The sequence below is a fragment of the Mixophyes fleayi genome, chromosome 1 (genome assembly GCF_038048845.1).
Source record: "Mixophyes fleayi isolate aMixFle1 chromosome 1, aMixFle1.hap1, whole genome shotgun sequence".
NCBI lineage: Eukaryota > Metazoa > Chordata > Amphibia > Anura > Limnodynastidae > Mixophyes > Mixophyes fleayi.
Window position 1 is genome coordinate 133,044,314 of NC_134402.1, and position 16,817 is coordinate 133,061,130.

A 16,817-nucleotide genomic window follows, 5' to 3' on the forward strand; every position below is an offset into this window, starting at 1 on the left:
TCTCTCTTTTCATCCGCACCCATTCTTCAACAGCCAGATTGTTCTCGTCCCTTTGTCCTGGAGGTAGATGCCTCTTCTGTTGGCACAGGAGCCGTACTATCACAGCGAGGTCCTTCTGGAAAACTTCATCCCTGCGGATTCTTTTCCCGTCGCTTTTTACCTGCTGAGAGGAATTATGGGATTGGCGACAAAGAGCTCCTGGCCATCAAATTGGCTCTCTCCGAATGGAGACATTTACTAGAAGGAGCGCAATTCCCTATCACCATATATACCGACCATAAGAATTTGCTTTACTTACGCACTGCCCGATGTCTAAATCCTCGACAAGCAAGGTGGTCCTTATTCTTCTCACGCTTTGATTTCAACATCACTTTTCACTCAGGATCTAAGAACACGAAGGCAGACGCCTTATCTCGCTCTTTTGATCCAGCTGACATGGAATCCTCGGAAGATAAGAAATTCATTGTAAATCCATGTCAAGTATTGGCAGCTACACACCTGAAAAAGGGCTGTCCTCCAGGCAAAACATTCATCTTGCCACATCTACGCACCCGGCTCCTTCACTGGGCTCATCACTCACTCTTCTCTGGGCATGCCGGCATTCGCAAGACCTGGGACTTATTGTCCCGAAGCTACTGGTGGCCTTCCTTGCTGGAGGATGTGAAGAGATTTGTTGCTGCTTGTTCCAAATGTGCTCAACACAAGACCTCTAGGAAGAAGCCTTATGGATGCTTGCTCCCATTACCCATTCCTGATTACCCTTGGTCACAGATCTCCATGGATTTTATCACGGACCTTCCCCCTTCCAAATCCTGTACTGCAGTGCTTGTGGTCACGGATCGCTTCTCTAAAACAGCTCACTTTATTGCTCTCAAAGGCCTTCCTTCTTCCTCCTCCTTAGCCGATATTTTTATTAAAGAAATATTTCGCCTCCATGGCTGTCCTCAACATATTGTCTCCGATAGGGGATCACAATTCATATCAAAATTTTGGCGGTCTTTTTGCAATAAATCCGGGATTAAGCTTGACTTCTCTTCCGCATATCATCCCCAGTCCAATGGGGCTACTGAGAGAACCAACCAAGAATTAGAGAAGTTTCTAAGAATATTTATCTCTAGTAACCAAGACAACTGGGTGGACCTTCTCCCTTGGGCCGAGTTCGCCCATAACAACCATTTTCATGAGGCCATCTCTAACTCCCCCTTTTTTGTTCTGTATGGCTGCCATCCTAGACTACCCACCTTCTCTCAAGTCTCATCTTCTGAAGTTCCAGCAGTGGACTCTCTGGTTCGTAACTTCTCTGATATTTGGGAACAAACCAAGACAAACTTAAAACAAGCAACTACTCGTTCCAAAAAATTCTACGATAAAAGGAGAAGAATGACTCCAAGTTTTGCAGTTGGTGACAGGGTATGGCTATCCACCCAGAACATTCGTTTAAAGGTTCCCAGTAAAAAATTTGCTCCCAAGTTTATTGGCCCATTTACTATATCTGAGATTATTAATCCCGTAGCCTTTAGATTGAGTCTGCCTCCCTCCTTACGCATACCCAATGTCTTCCATGTCTCCTTGTTAAAACCGATGGTAACCAACAGATTCTCCACCTCATCCAGAACTCCTCCTCCTGCTGTGGATCGGGATCAAGTTGAATACGAGATTAAAACTATCCTAGATTCTCGTAAAGTTCAAGGTGCCATACAGTTCTTGGTGGATTGGAAGGGTTACGGCCCTGAGGAGCGCTCATGGGTAAGAGCCATTGACCTACATGCTCCCCGTCTACTTAAATCCTTCCATAAAAAATTTCCTTTGAAACCCTATTAGGTGTTCGGAGTCCACCTTTATGGCAGGGGGTACTGTTACGGACTTACCTTATCCCCGCCGCTCCGTCCAGCCGCACTTCCGCATTCAGGACCATGTGACCGCACCCGGAGGCGGTCACATGACCACAACCTAGAGGCGGGGATTTTGAATCCCCTTCTGTATAAAAACCTCACTCTGACACTCGCTGAGTGTCAGAGCAACACTTACCTGTTCCTGGCTCCTGCTCTTCGTGGATTGCAGTGTCTTCCTGTTTCCAGTGTCTCCTGTGTGCTGATCTCTGCCTGTTTGACTTCCCTGGCTCTCTAATCCCTGTGTACCGACCCGGCTTGCTGACCATTCTCCTATTTTTGTGACCCGTGTACCGAACCTGGCTTGTTGACTCCGAGTTGCCTTCTGATTCTGCCTGACTCCAGTCCTGTGTACCGAACCGGCTTGTTGACTCCGCTACCACCGCTTCACTCCGCTGTACTACATCTTGAGGCGAACCTGGGGACCGCGACCTGCGACTCCTGGCAGCGAAGCCCACCCCGCCTTGCGGCGGTTCTTGGTGAACACCGGGGAGATCGTTAGACTCCGCACCTCAGGTAAGCCAGCGCTAATCAAGATTAGTAATATAGTATCCAGAATCTGTTACAACAGTGCTGTAGAATTAGTGGCGCTATATAAATAAATGATGATGATGTGGCACCCTAAAAAGGTTAATAATATCAATTTCCCAATTGATTCCTCTTGTGGTCCAGCTACTTGGCTCAAATGCTGAGCGCCAGGACCTCTGTACAATTTGTACACACATGTAGGTGGCTAAGTTAGACAATCATCCTGTACCCGAGGCTGAACATCAGAATTATTATGTGTGTGTGGCCATCTTAACTATTCTTGGAAGAACAGTAAATATATTGTACAATAAGATTCCCAGCAGCTGACAATTTGTCACACACTGGACTTACCAGGATCAAGCACTTCTGGGCTCCACCTTGGATGCACACCATCCTAATATACATGCGGTCACGTAACCACTCGTACCTCCTCCCTGCCCCTTGCACGTTCAGCCACAGTATTTAATCTCCCTCTGTACACCTCTATGGCCAGAGCATGTATCTCTGTTAATATATTACTGCAGTGATTTTCTGGGTCCCCTGTGCATTTCCTGATTCTGATTATTTCTCAGTTGACAGTTGACTCTTCTGTGCTGCATTTTCCAAGTTAGTTCCACTGTGTCTGCATTAGCTACCTGGCATTATTTTCCCTGAGTTCTGCACATCCAGTCCTTACAACGCTACATATTGTTCTGTGCTAGTAAAAATACTAACTCATCCCACATACAAACTATGCCTAAGACCACCCGAGGGGCTGTGACCTGCGTGGTACACACAGACAAGTATATACTTCCTTGCAGGGGTCCCTGGTAAACTCCGGTGTCAGGTAAGACTCCAGGCTCTGGGCATGTGTACCGCCAACTTAGGGTAGTTCAGGTCCCTCTCAGTGTGCTCCTGGTAGTTAGTTCACTAATTATTTCCATCAGATACCTTTTTGAGACAAACATTCAGGAAATACTGGAAATAAGACCATATAATTAGCTGGTTTCCCCAAACAAATAAAACTCACCACACTCTTACCCATGCGCGGTTGGCAAAACTACTAACACAGAGGCTTCCCAATGCCCATCACATCTCCCATTCATATCTCTCCCGATCTACCGAACTCTGTCTCCCTCCTGAGTTAAACACCCCACCTTTTTTCTCACCCTTTACTCTGTTCTATAAATCACCAGGCTATTAATCACACCATGAACATGACAATAAAATTATTTAAGTCAGAGATTTGGATCTTTATTATTCATCTATATTGACTGCTACCTACCCCCATATAATTACTCATACATATTCTCAGTATGTAATGCCTTTGATTATAAATAAACAGCATACAAAATAAAATATAAACTATAGTTATGCAGCTTGTCAATAATAAGGCTCTGCAATATTTCCTTTGTTTTAGTATATACAATATACTATGTTATTGTTTATTTGCACACCTAAGTCCCAACATTTTAAATTGCCAGAGATGCTTTAAGAGTTATTATAAAAAGATGTTTTGTTAAATTCACCAATATGGCCCACAAAAAGACCTTTTGATTTGCATGTTCATAAAATTTATCACTACAGACAGCAACAAAGACTACAACGCCCATAAACAGCTAGGGGTATATTTACTAAACTGCGGCTTTGAAAAAGTGGAGATGTTGCCTATAGCAACCAATCAGATTCTAGCTGTCATTTTGTAGAATGCACTAAATAAATGAAAGCTAGAATCTGATTGGTTGCTATAGGCAACATCTCCACTTTTCCAAACCTGCAGTTTAGTAAATCTAGCCCCTAATAATGAATATAGTCAAAAAGCCACATTTAGCTATTACACCATACACACATCTGCTCCAAGAGAAACAAGTAGAAAGTAAAGAGATATAGTATGTACCTAAGCAAAGATTAGAAATTGTGCCTCTGTAAAACTAGGCTACGACAATTTAAAAATTTAAGTTTTAAATAAGATCTGAACAATTGCCATATCCTTTATGTGTGGCTACATTGCTCATGATCTCTCATTCCTTCAGCTTCATTCCTAACAAATTATTAAACACAAATTTCGACAATTGTAATCATATAATGAAAATATTAACAGCATTGCAGAGCGAAACTATCATTACATTTTGGCTTCAAGAAAGTTTTTAGTTGATTGTGATGACGTAATCAGAACGCGCCGGATGTGACCAGAGCCAGCCCCACGTGTTGGCGAGGAGATCGCGGCTGCGGCACACAACGAGGCAGGAGGTAAGTGATATAGATGTTACACTGGGCAGCAATGTATCTAGGTAATATATTAAACATATATCATTTACGGCATAGTGATCCTGGTCATTCATTAAACGTTTGTATGGAACACTGGTATCATCTTAGGGAATTAGCAGACGTGATTCCTTCCATCCGTTAGTAAACGCTATGCTGCCGGTCTTCCCACTTCATGTGTTATTGCAATTACATGTGCTGACTGAATTGAGGAGAAGCTTGTTCTTGTAAGACATTAATTCACCCTAGATAACTGCATTGAGTGGGACGTTTGGAACAGAGCGTTTTATAGCAGATGGACGGAAAGGAGCATGTTGGTTGGGTTTGTGTTCATTTCAACTATAAAGTATACTTTGTTTCATCACTGTTGCTTCTGTTATGGCTAAAACATGAATCTGTACAGACATGTTCTCCAACATTCTGCAAAACACTTACGTTTCATGCCCAACGTGATGTTGGGCCAGGCAAAAGACAATTAGGTTGTTTGTAACTAACCACCCACTATTGAATCCCACTATCAAATTTGTGGGCCAACAGGATTTAACCCTTGCAAAACTACAGCTACTTATTCAAAATAAGATCTGGTGATTGCCAACTTTTCCACCTTATTTCATGTCCTAACCCATGCCCGACCAGGCTAAATAAAATTGCAGTTTGTGTAAGGGACACCTTTTAGTGTTAATCTAATGTGAAATCAGCGATCCAATTTAGTTTAACCCTTTAAAAATAGTTTTTGAATAAGAAGCTCACTCTAGCCTCTTGTGATGTTTTATAATATTAAACTACATCTTTATATTTAATCATTTTACTGAACTATACATAAACAAGCCACCTCAGTGAATAAAACATAACAAAAACATTGGTTTTGCCAGCATACTACATCACTTTACAGTTGAGGACAAACACCGTAATAAAACAAGACCGACTATTAACAAATAAAAAAAAAGTAAGCGTGTTCTACTCGCAGGCTTACAATCTATAGGACAATATGGGGCATATTCAATTGTTAAAAAGTCCCGCGACGTTAAAACTATTACATTCAATACGGTAAAATCTAGCTGGATTTCAGCTCAGGGAGCTGCGAGCTGAAATCCAGCAAGTAAATTACCGTATTAACTGTTTTTCCATGCACGATTACCGCAATAACGGTAATCATGCGCGGACCGCGGGATTTTCGGCGTTTCCCCGGACAATTGAATACGCCCCTATGAGTTTGATAAATGAGATTAACTGTCACAGGTTGCATGTTGGTCCAACCAGAGTGCAGAGGGGCTATATTGATCAAGCAATATTGGTTTGGGAATCATAGGGTTGTTTGAATATATAAAGAAAAATTGCCTACTCTCCCCGATTGTCTGGGAGACTTTCGGTAGATAAGGGTGCTTGCCAGCCTGCTGTAAACATCACCAGATCCTAGAGGGCAGGCATGAAAACTAGACCTAAACAAGTATGCCACTATATAAGCTAATAATATAATTAGATATTTATGTAATATATAATTATGCTATATTGTTTATTTAATTTTGTTTATACCTTTCATTTTGGATTGTCTTTAAATATTATGCTACTTTCTGGAACAGAATACTCTTCAGTGTACATGTTGATAGGAATAAAATACATGGATTTCTTTTGTTATCTAAGACTACTGGTTTGATACACACTGATAACATTTGTAGTTGTTTGTAAAAGTAAAGCTGGGTACACACTACAGAAATTTAGACCAACTTTTTATGCCGAGCGATTTTACATGCGATTGATGGTCCGATCTCTCGGTCCATGGACTGCATACACACTAGCCTTGTTTAGGACGATAAAGGGAAGAGCAGACGTCCCTTTAGCGACTTTTTTACAGCCATGTTGTCGTGAGCAATGACTGTAATTTTGTACTCACTGTTGTGGATCGGTCGGAAGTTTAAACACACTACACAATGGAAACCAGATTGGAACGAAAATATTAAACGGTATGACCAACCAAATGAGGCGACAATTGTCCATTTGTGCAGACTTTCGACCATTGTGTCACTGCACACACTGACCCGACTTTTGAAAGAGCGGTCGTATGTCGGCTGATTGAGCCGATTATTGGACGAAAACCCTGTAGTGTGTACCCAGCTTTACATAGTCAGCAATTACAGATAACTTTTTTAATTGAACTTGCGAACATTGCTGCAAATCATGACATACATTGTAAATAATGTCTTGCAAACCATTGCATTATGTTTTTTTTTTTTTATTTATGTTCAGGATGTCTTACCGAGGCAGAGGAGGCTTTAACCGTGGTGGCGGCGGTGGAGGAGGAGGAGGTGGGGGTTGGGGCGGAGGAGGTCGTGGTGGCGGCGGAGGAGGACGTGGTGGCGGCGGAGGACGTGGCGGTTTTGGAAGAGGTGGTTTTGGACGAGGTGGATTTGGAGGTGGAGGACGTGGAGGTTTTAATAGAGGCTATGATCAAGGACCCCCAGATTATGTTATTGGTATGTTGTATTTAAACATTGTGAAAAGTTTATATTATGATGTCCAAATAATATGCAGTGTGCATACAATTGAGCACTACAGTTTACAAAGTTATTGTTTTTTTTCTCCCTATTTCATTGATTTGTATCACTTTGGGTCTCTAAATAGTCTTGTAAAATAGTTAAGTTTCATTGATGGTAACTAATATTCTACTTGCTCAGCCTGGATCTATTTTCTAGGCTATAAGATCACTTTCAGCTAATTAGTGCAGCTATGGATTGTTTGCACTACAGTGAAAAGCTACAAGACACTGAATGAGGGAGAAAATGTGTAGCATCACAAAATAGGGACTTTATTTTAAATGGTACAAAACATAGATCAACATTGACCATTTTTTATCTGCATAGATTACAACAAAGATGTAAAGTTAAACAAATGATACACACAGTTTTCCTGATTAGTGTTCCTTCTAAAAGCTATTTATGCTGAATCCAAAGTGTAACAAAGCGATACGAAGCTCAATATATGTACAGTTGGTTATTAAAGTATAGAAGCTTATATAAAGATGGTGTCCCGTTACCATCATTCACCTTTTAAGTGCCTTCCCTGGGTTGTGGAAAGTAATAAAAGCTAATGTGTCACAGGGAAGTGTGTAAGTATACGCGGCTCCTCATTGCACATGTGCCATGACCACCCTTTAATATGGAACCAATGAGGAAATGCATCCTTTTAGATAAAGTGAACAGTGAGGCCCCATCTGTAAACGTTTAGGATCTTTTGATGCTTACTTTCGCTGTATTATATATTTTCGCCTTGGTTCTACTTTCTCATACTAATAGAACAGTGAGGTGGTGACCTACTCTTTTCAGTGTTGTCCAACTTCTAACAACTCGGGCGTAAACACATTTTAAACCACACCACAAAGCTCTCCAGGGATTCATAAGGTCAGCGTACTGTAGGCAGCAAAGCTAGAATGATATTCTTAGTGTGCTGTCTTGCCAGTTGGATGGCCTTGAACTACTATAAACAGATGGTTACTGTTTCCATGTACTGACCTAGCATAGCTAGGGGAGAAGAAGCTGAATTACAACATAAAGTTGTGAACTTTTTTGATAATCATTTTAAAATGGGAGTGGGAGGACCAGCGAAAATCTGCAATTTCTGCTTCTCATTGGTTCTGTCACTCACGCCCTGTTCCAAAGTGGGTCACAGCCCCAGTTATCAGTCAGGCCTTTGAGACTATCCACGGAGTCTTGGGGGTAGATTGTTACATTGAGCGAGCTCCGAAGAGGGGGGATAGGCTATAATGCTCTGCTCCCTCCCTACATACTAGTACTGCTTTAAACTATTGTAGATTAAATTATTTACTTATATGGTGCAAACATGTTTTTGGTTTTTTTTAACCAAAAATGAAAGTATAGCTAGCTGCAGGTAGTTATTATTTTATGTGGAATTGCAACAATAAGCTTTTGACATACTTAGAAACAATATTTTTTTTATATATATCACCTACAAAGTAACCCCCATGTAAAATAGTTAAGTAAGGTTCAGTCTATCTGATCTTGGGCAGTGTCTAGACATTTTGTATAACGATCATTTTTCTGTTGCAGAGGTTGGAGAGTTCATGCATCCTTGTGAAGATGATTTAGTATGTAGATGCATCACCGAAGAGCATAAAGTACCTTATTTCAATGCCCCTATTTATCTGGAAAACAAAGAGCAGATTGGAAAAGTAGATGAAATATTTGGGCAGCTGAGAGACTTTGTATCCTTTCTAAACATAATTCTCCTGATGGATTATGTTCTTAAATAGTTTGGTAATGCTGAGAAAATTCTCCAATTTTTCTCTTTCATTTCCCTCTCTTATGGACTGTTTTGTACTGTTGTGTATGGATGTTTAGTATACTGAATATGTTGAATCAGCATGGCAGCTTCCATGGAAATAAATAATTGCCAATATGCATAGAAATAAGGCAAACTCAAAAATGTTTATTGATTATACATTGAAAATTTTATTTGAAGGTAGGATTCATATCTAGAATCACAATAGAGGAAGATATATCCAGAAAAGGGCTGGATGGATGTATCCATCCAGCGGATGTAAAACTTTAAAAACATACGTGCTCATGTATAGTTCACACTGTCTCTTTTCACAATCTGTTTTGTTAAAAACTTTGTGCACGCTTGTGTTTCTTCATGTGTGTCAGTGATTCCTATGGGCTACTGTCCCTCCTGAGTTTCGCATTTCCACTTTTTCAAGAACCATTTAGAGAACACAAGTAGATAAAAACCATACATGTTAGAGCAGATTAACTGTTCAGGTACGTGAACAAGTGGGGTCAAAGCATGTGTGGAGAAGTCAGTCTATTATCTTCTTGCATGCCATTATTCTATAGGAGAGTATAGTGACCGTTCTATATATCTGTCTTATATACGTCTCTCGCTTATATTCCTTAACCACTCAAAAGTATTTTTCTGTTAAACTGTCTGACAATATGAAAGCTTCATCATTTAAGAAGTTACAAAAGGTAAGCAATGCCTATTTTTATTGTTTTTTTACACACTGAGATTTCATTATGGACTCACTAGGGCAGATTCAATTACCAAAGAGGTGCCACCGGATGTTGCCGGCTAGTACGGTACAGAATTATCCACTCATTTTTCCCTCGTATTGAGGTAAAACGATCTGAGATTTTAGTAAAAGCTCAGACGTGATGTGTGTCTGCCGACTGTATCTGAGACGCGTTGCGTCACCTCACAATAAATTGAAACTGCCCCATTGTGCAGTTGCTTTTACTTACCATAAATATTGTTCTAATTCAGCAAATAATGCACAGTGCAAATGTAAAAAATGATCTTTATTGTAGTACTTTCATCCGTGTTAATGGTGTACAGTTTTGTTTGTTTTTCATTGTTTATTTTGTGTTTAGAGTGCTAAGTGTTTGTACCTAAATGTGTTTATTTTTTATTTTTGTTGTCCAGTTTTTTATTGACCCAGCAAAACTGCTACCACTCCAAAGATTTCTCCCTCGGCCGCCTGGTGAGAAAGGCCCCCCAAGAGGTGGACGTGGTGGAGGAAGAGGAGGGTTTGGACGTGGTAGAGGTGGTGGCAGAGGAGGTGGAGGAAGGGGTGGAGGTATGTATTTTGTATTCTTCCTATGTAAACATCTGCACAATAGCTCAGTGGTTAGCACTTCTGCCTCACAGCACTGGGGTCATGAGTTTGACTCTGACCATGGCTTTATCTGTGTGAATTTGTTTGTTCTCCCAGTGTTTGCGTAATTTTCCCCCGGGTGCTCTGGTTTCCTCCCACATTCCAAAAACATACTAGTAGGTTCATTGGATGCTGTCAAATTAACCATAGTCTGTGTGTGTTGAGGAATTTAGACTGTAAGCTCCAATGGGAAAGGGACTGATGTGAATGATAAAAAAAATATTCTCTGTACAGTGCTGCGGAATTGGTAACGCAATATAAACGACAATGATGCATTGCTATTCTTTTGTGTGGTTAAAAAGTTTAAATTTTTACTGTTACTTTTCCTCTGTGTCAATGGATGCAAACGGTAGGTACTTGTTATGTCTAAGTCATATTATCTTTTAATTGTAAGGTGCCATAAATGCTCCACAGCGCCATACAGGGGGAATGCAATACGACATAACATGGAAAAACGGAGTAAAACAGTACAATGACCATATATAGACAAAGCACTTCAATATAGATGGAACAATATAACCAGCACTGAGGAGGTTGGAGGGGGGATAACTTCTCCATAGAACATTAGGTTCATAATGTTGTCTATAGTCAACGTTAAAAAAAATTAATTAAAATATCATTCAAATAAATCAATCTGGATTGCTTATAAATTGTTTTCCCTGTGTGCGATGCAAACGCAATTCAACGAGATTTGTATTTGCATGTCGCACTGCTAATGTGGTCGCATGTAACTGCTATGTCGTTTCTTATAATAAATTAAATTGTCCAGGTGTCTTGCTCATTATACGCAAAGTTTCTACTTGTGGCCTTTGTCCATTTTAGGATCCATATTCAGAAATTTGTAATGCAAAAAGTGTAAAATATGGTAACTACTTAATGGAGCATGGTTCCTAATCGGCAGATTTACAAAGAAAATGTCTTGCAAATCCAAAATCAACAGTGGTTTCACATTGATTTCCAACAGTTCCTGTATACAGTTGTTTTCATTAAATGTCAGTCTCTGTATTATGCTAAGATGTGCTCTTTTGTTTTGAAGGAGGATTCCGAGGAGGACGGGGAGGATTTGGTGGAGGTGGTGGTTTTAGGGGAGGTAGAGGAGGCGGCGGTGGCCGTGGCTTCAGAGGTGAGTATATGTGATGCTCCAATGTGCTTATCTCCTGAATGTGAATGCACTGTAACACACAGTCTCGCTTGATTTCTAATTTTTTTTTGTTCATGATCGCACCCCTTAAAGTTTCTCACTATTATATAATATTTCTCTTCACTGATGAGCACCTTTTACTTTTCTGTTTTCTAGGAGGCCGGTGATGAGCGTTGTAAAATCCAGAGCTGGATGGTGTTAGAGTTCTCTTGACTTGGGGGTATATATGATTGGAAATGCAGCCTTCATTTTGTTTTGGAGTTGGGACTAACACTGGCAGACAGGAGGACCATTGTTGGCATTTACTGCTCTGTCCAGTGCATGTATGCAGTCAGGAACACTGTATGGACCTCAGTCAGTCGTCTTTAATCTGCATAACCTTGATAACATTTTTAAGCAGCTATGCCTATTTTATCACCTATCTAAAGTCGTTTTGTTTTTTTTTGTTTTTTTTTATACATATATATAATTGATTGGTATTTTATCAAAACATAGTGGTAACAAATGTCTTTGGTAATTAAAACTGTGGACTTCTAAACTTGTTAACAGTATATTGTATATAATGACAAATTTGTATCACTTGATGTTTCCAAGCCAACATGAATTTACATGAATTTGCATTTATAATACAATCGTGAACCGGGGCAAGTGTTTGAAGTTATTTACAACTACCGGTTTGCTGTAAATGGTCCATCCCTTCATTGTATTCATGTTTCTGCTGTACCCCAACACATCACTATTTATTTTTTTCCTGGCCTCATTAGATCGTCAGTTCAGGGTTTTCACTTGTTACTTGAGATCTGTGGGGCTTTAAAAGAGGGGTGGGGGGGTGGAAATATATTTTTGTTATGAAAATTATCCATGAAACATGCTGGAGTCAAATGGATTTTTGGAGGAGGTTTGAAATCCTAAACATTTTGATGCTATGAGAGTGGTTCATATTGAAAGTGTCCTTCAAAACTCCACTTCTAGTTAGACAGATTTCAAATGGTGCCTGAAAGATGGTGTGGCCATGCTGACCAACAGGCCACAAGCTGTTGCCTACAAAGTTATTGGTCCTGGAAGCCACCCTGCGTGTAAAGTAGAGATGTTCACTGAACCCCGTGTTCTGGATCTGGATTAAATTTGTGTTTTGGTTTAACCAAAATCGCCCTTGTGTGTTTTGGTTTTGGATCCGTATTCTTTTTCTAAAATCCCTATTTTTATTTGCTAAAATCACATAATTTTACTCCCCCCTACATTATTATTAACCTTAATAATACTAATTTCAAGTCATTTCCAGTAAATTTTGACCACCTCACAGGTCACAATATTATTTTCATACACTTTCAAACAAAGACTGCAGCTACCTGGCTGGATGCTAAGTGACATGGCTAATGCTAATACATGGCGATGAGCGCTGACCCCCTCCCCCACCCACTGAGATGTGTGCTTTTATGAGACCTAGACCAATCCAGGGTGCCAGACAATGCAATAAAAAGAGCCATTGTAATTCACAGCAAAAAGCAAGTTCCATCACTGCGCTTCGAATCAGCCCCAATTCCCAAAAAATTATAATATAGTTGGGTACCTTTGCCATAAAGTGCAGATTACAAACACTTTGTGCAATACTGATGAAACAGCAGCAAAGTGGAAGGTAATACATCCATGCTTACATTACTTCTGCAAGCAACGTTGTTCTTTGTTAATAAAACTGTTGTCTTTATACCGTTCCAAAAAATTAAAAATAATCCTCCACCATTCTTTGGATGTTGATAGTAGGATCAGGTGTCACTAAGTCTGGTCAATTCTTTTTATAGTAGAAAAGACCAGGGGGTAAATGTATCATACCCCGGTTTTTTCAACTCGCCGGTAATCGGCGAGTTAACAGCTAATATTTAAACAAGCCAGCGCCGCTTTAAATTTTAGCTGTCAACTCGTAGATTCCCGGCAAGTTGAAAAAAACGGGGTATGATACATTAACCCCGAGATGTCAAAATGTTATGCTGAGTCATCTGCATCATCAATGGGTGTCTAAGATTTTTGCAAACCATACAGCTGTATATAGCACATGTAGGTAACATTGCCACACAGTGGTAGCTGAAAGGAAAAGTGGTGCAAGATGGAATTGTCCTTAGGACCTCTCAGCTACCCTTATGTTGGATCTTAAAAAGGACATGCACACTTTAACAAACCAAGCACATCAGCCATAAAAGTGCCACTTTTGAGGCTGAAGTACTTGGTTTGTTTGGGGCCCCACAGAACAAGCTAACAATGGCCTTAAGGCACCTAAGGTAACAGTGCTGTTAATGAACTTTACTGTGGCAAATATTGTCCTCAGCCTCATCCTTATCAGTTTGTACATCATCCTCACACATTAATCACTGCTGGAATCCACAATTACAGAAATCTCAGTACTTTGATGTAAGTGGCAGGAAAGGCCTTAGTGGAAATTTAAGTTAATTTTTATTAACATCATCTATTACACATTTAGAGAAAGTTGCCTCCTACGCCGATTGCTGACAATGTTCCCGGAAGCAGCCTCCTTAACAAGGTTCCCGGCTGTGCTGAAAACTCTTTCCGAGTACACACTGGAGGGTGGGCAGGCTTGGCAGTGCAAAGTAAGATGGTACATGAGTCTCCAAATTCCCTTTTTTTCCTCCCAGTATGTAAAGGGACTGTCTGATGTGTATTTCTATGCTGTCTCTAAAATAATCCTCTACCATCCTTTGGATGTTGATAGTAGGATCAAGTAGAGTTACGGCAGAGGTGTCACGTTTTTTTGGTCAATTCTTTTAGACCAGACCAGATGTCAAAATGTTGTGCTGAGTCATCTACATCATTCCTGGGTCTCTTGGGAAAGCTAAGTTTTTTTTCCCTAGCATCAGTTGAGTGAGAAACTGAAGGAGGAGACACTGTCCTATCACGTAACACTTGAGATGTCCTCTTGCTCACCAGGAGCTCCTTGCATCTCTTGAGATCTGGGTCAGTTGGAAACATAGAGAAGACACAGCTCATACACCTAGGATCAAGCACAGTCTGCAAAATGTAGTGATCCCATTTTAAGATTTTGATAACTCTTGGTTCCTGGCGAAGCAAATAAAGTACTTTACAAGTCCAACATACTTAGCATAATTGCTTTTTTTCATCTTCAGTTTCTCGAGCTGCTTTTTCTAAAGTCTAATTAAGGGATTCACTTGACTCAAGCTAGCAGTGTCTGAACTCACTTCACAGGTGACTACTTCGAATGGTTTCAGCACCTTGCACAACACGGAAAGTATTCTACACTGTGCTTGAGTAAAATACATCCCCCTCCTTTCCCAATGTCATGGCTTGTTGAGTAAGCGGGGATGGCATTTCGCTGTTCCTCCATCCGCAGAAACATATACAGGGGAGAATTCCACCTTGTCACCGCCTCTTGTTTCAGTTGGTGGCAGGGCAAATTGAATTGCTCTTGTAGCTGCTGCAATCTCCTACATGCTGTTGCTGAATGCCGGAAATGTCCAGATATTTTACGGGCCACAGACAGCATCTCCTGCACATCCCTGTCATTTTTTTTAAAAAGCTCTGCACCACCAAGTTTGTTGTGTGAGCAAAACAGGGAATGTGACGGAATTCGCCAGCTGTAATGTTCTCACAATATTGGTGGTATCAGAAACCTAACCCGAGGAGAGTCCAAGCGGGATAAGCCATGTTGCAATGACATCCCTTAGTTCTTGTAACAGATTGTCAGTTGTATGCCTTTTAGTGAATCCGGTGATACACAGAAGCCTACTTCTGAAAAATATGACGTACTTGGGTACTTGCTGCTGCTGTTCCTGCTGGTGAAGGCGTATCACCAACCCAGTGGGCTGTCAGTCATATATAATTTGCCCAGTTCCGCTTGTCCACATATCTGTGGTTAAGTGTACATTGGGTAGAATGGCATTTTGTAGCCCAATAATTACATTTTTATGAACCTTCTGGTAGAGGCGAGGTATAGCTTTTCTAGTAAAATGGTGTTGTGATGGAATTTGGTAACGGGGACACAAGACCTCAAGTAACTGTCTAAAACCAGCTGTATTAATAGTGGATATCGGACGCAGATCTAATACTAACATAGTCGCCATGGCGTCTGTGATCCGCTTTGCGACTGGATGACAGGTTTCATACTTGCTTCCTCTTGCAAAGGATTGTTTAACAGTCAATTGTTATAAACTATTAGCAGTCTTCTTCTTGGTCTGCTTCTGGGATGAAGATTCACCCCCAGCAGCAGCAGTGGGACGAACACTCAAGAATTCTTCTGAGGAATCCAGGATAGTTCAGGAGTCATCTAGCCTTAGCAACTTTGATGCAGGACTAACTCCGATCGCTACTGAGGATATTGATGAGGACGGTGTTGTGGGTGTAGATTGCAGGTGTCTGGATCTAGCTGATGCTGTGCTGCTTGTTGTTATTTTTTTTAGTATAAGTTTCCAATTTTCCCAACAACTTGCCATGAACTCACTTTAAATGGCATAACATGGATGAGGTTCCTAGATTGTTAAGGTCCCTACCTCTACTGACTGGCTTTACAAATGCTACAAATGGCTAGACAACTGTTGTCTAAACTGTTGTCTAAACTGTTGTCTGTTTGGGTAAAAATAATTCCACACATAACAAGTAGATTTTTTGGTCTTATGCCCAAGCATGACAATGGACTTCTTCTTATCACGTGCCAGAACTGCTTCCACTGGTGCAGGAGTTACACAAACAACATCATCCTCATCAGCTACACAAATATCTCCCTCATCCTGTTGCAATTCCAAAGTGGCATCCTGAATTTGTGTATCACCGGCTACACTTGGGCTGTTCATGCACACATCTGCAGAAATGCTGAAAGGGGCCTTCTTTATGGGTACACTATCAGAAAGGTCAAGATTACACATGGCACTCATGGATAGACAGGGATTTGTATCATTTCTGAATCAGAACATGCATTTTCCTCTAATGCCTTACTGTTTTCTTCCAGCTCGGCTTTTACACGTAAAAGTATTTGGACACCACTTTTGTAGTCAGAATGACAAGGTCTTGCATGGTCATGACTGACCTTACAAGAAGATGCCTCAGTGATAGTTGCAGAACTAGCACTCATAGAGAAAGGCAAAGGCCTTATTCTTTCCTTGCCACCACTGCATATGTAGAATAGCATGTTGGCAATTTTATTTTTTTCTGCAGATAACTTTGCCTGGATTACAGGTCTTTTTTTCTTGACCTAGGTAAAAGGTGTTTTTTTTTACATTTTTGTTTCCCTAACTTAAAAACATTATGCACTTTAAGATAGGCTTTAGCAGATGATGCAGAGGGATTACTCTAATCATGACTGGTGCCAGCAGCTGCTTGGTGCTCCTGG

The 16,817-nt window shown here is 40.6% G+C and overlaps 1 protein-coding gene across 1 annotated transcript; it reads left to right on the top strand.

The window, feature by feature from the left end:
* Positions 1–4,551: 4,551 nt before the first annotated feature.
* On the top strand, positions 4,552–12,111 carry GAR1 (GAR1 ribonucleoprotein). The gene is made up of 7 exons (XM_075200575.1): positions 4,552–4,646; positions 6,906–7,132; positions 8,723–8,877; positions 9,581–9,640; positions 10,095–10,248; positions 11,363–11,449; positions 11,624–12,111. Exons 2-7 carry the CDS (start codon positions 6,907–6,909, stop codon positions 11,632–11,634), a joined length of 693 nt encoding a protein of 230 aa, XP_075056676.1. The 5' UTR covers positions 4,552–4,646; position 6,906; the 3' UTR covers positions 11,635–12,111.
* The last annotated feature ends 4,706 nt before the right edge of the window (positions 12,112–16,817 follow it).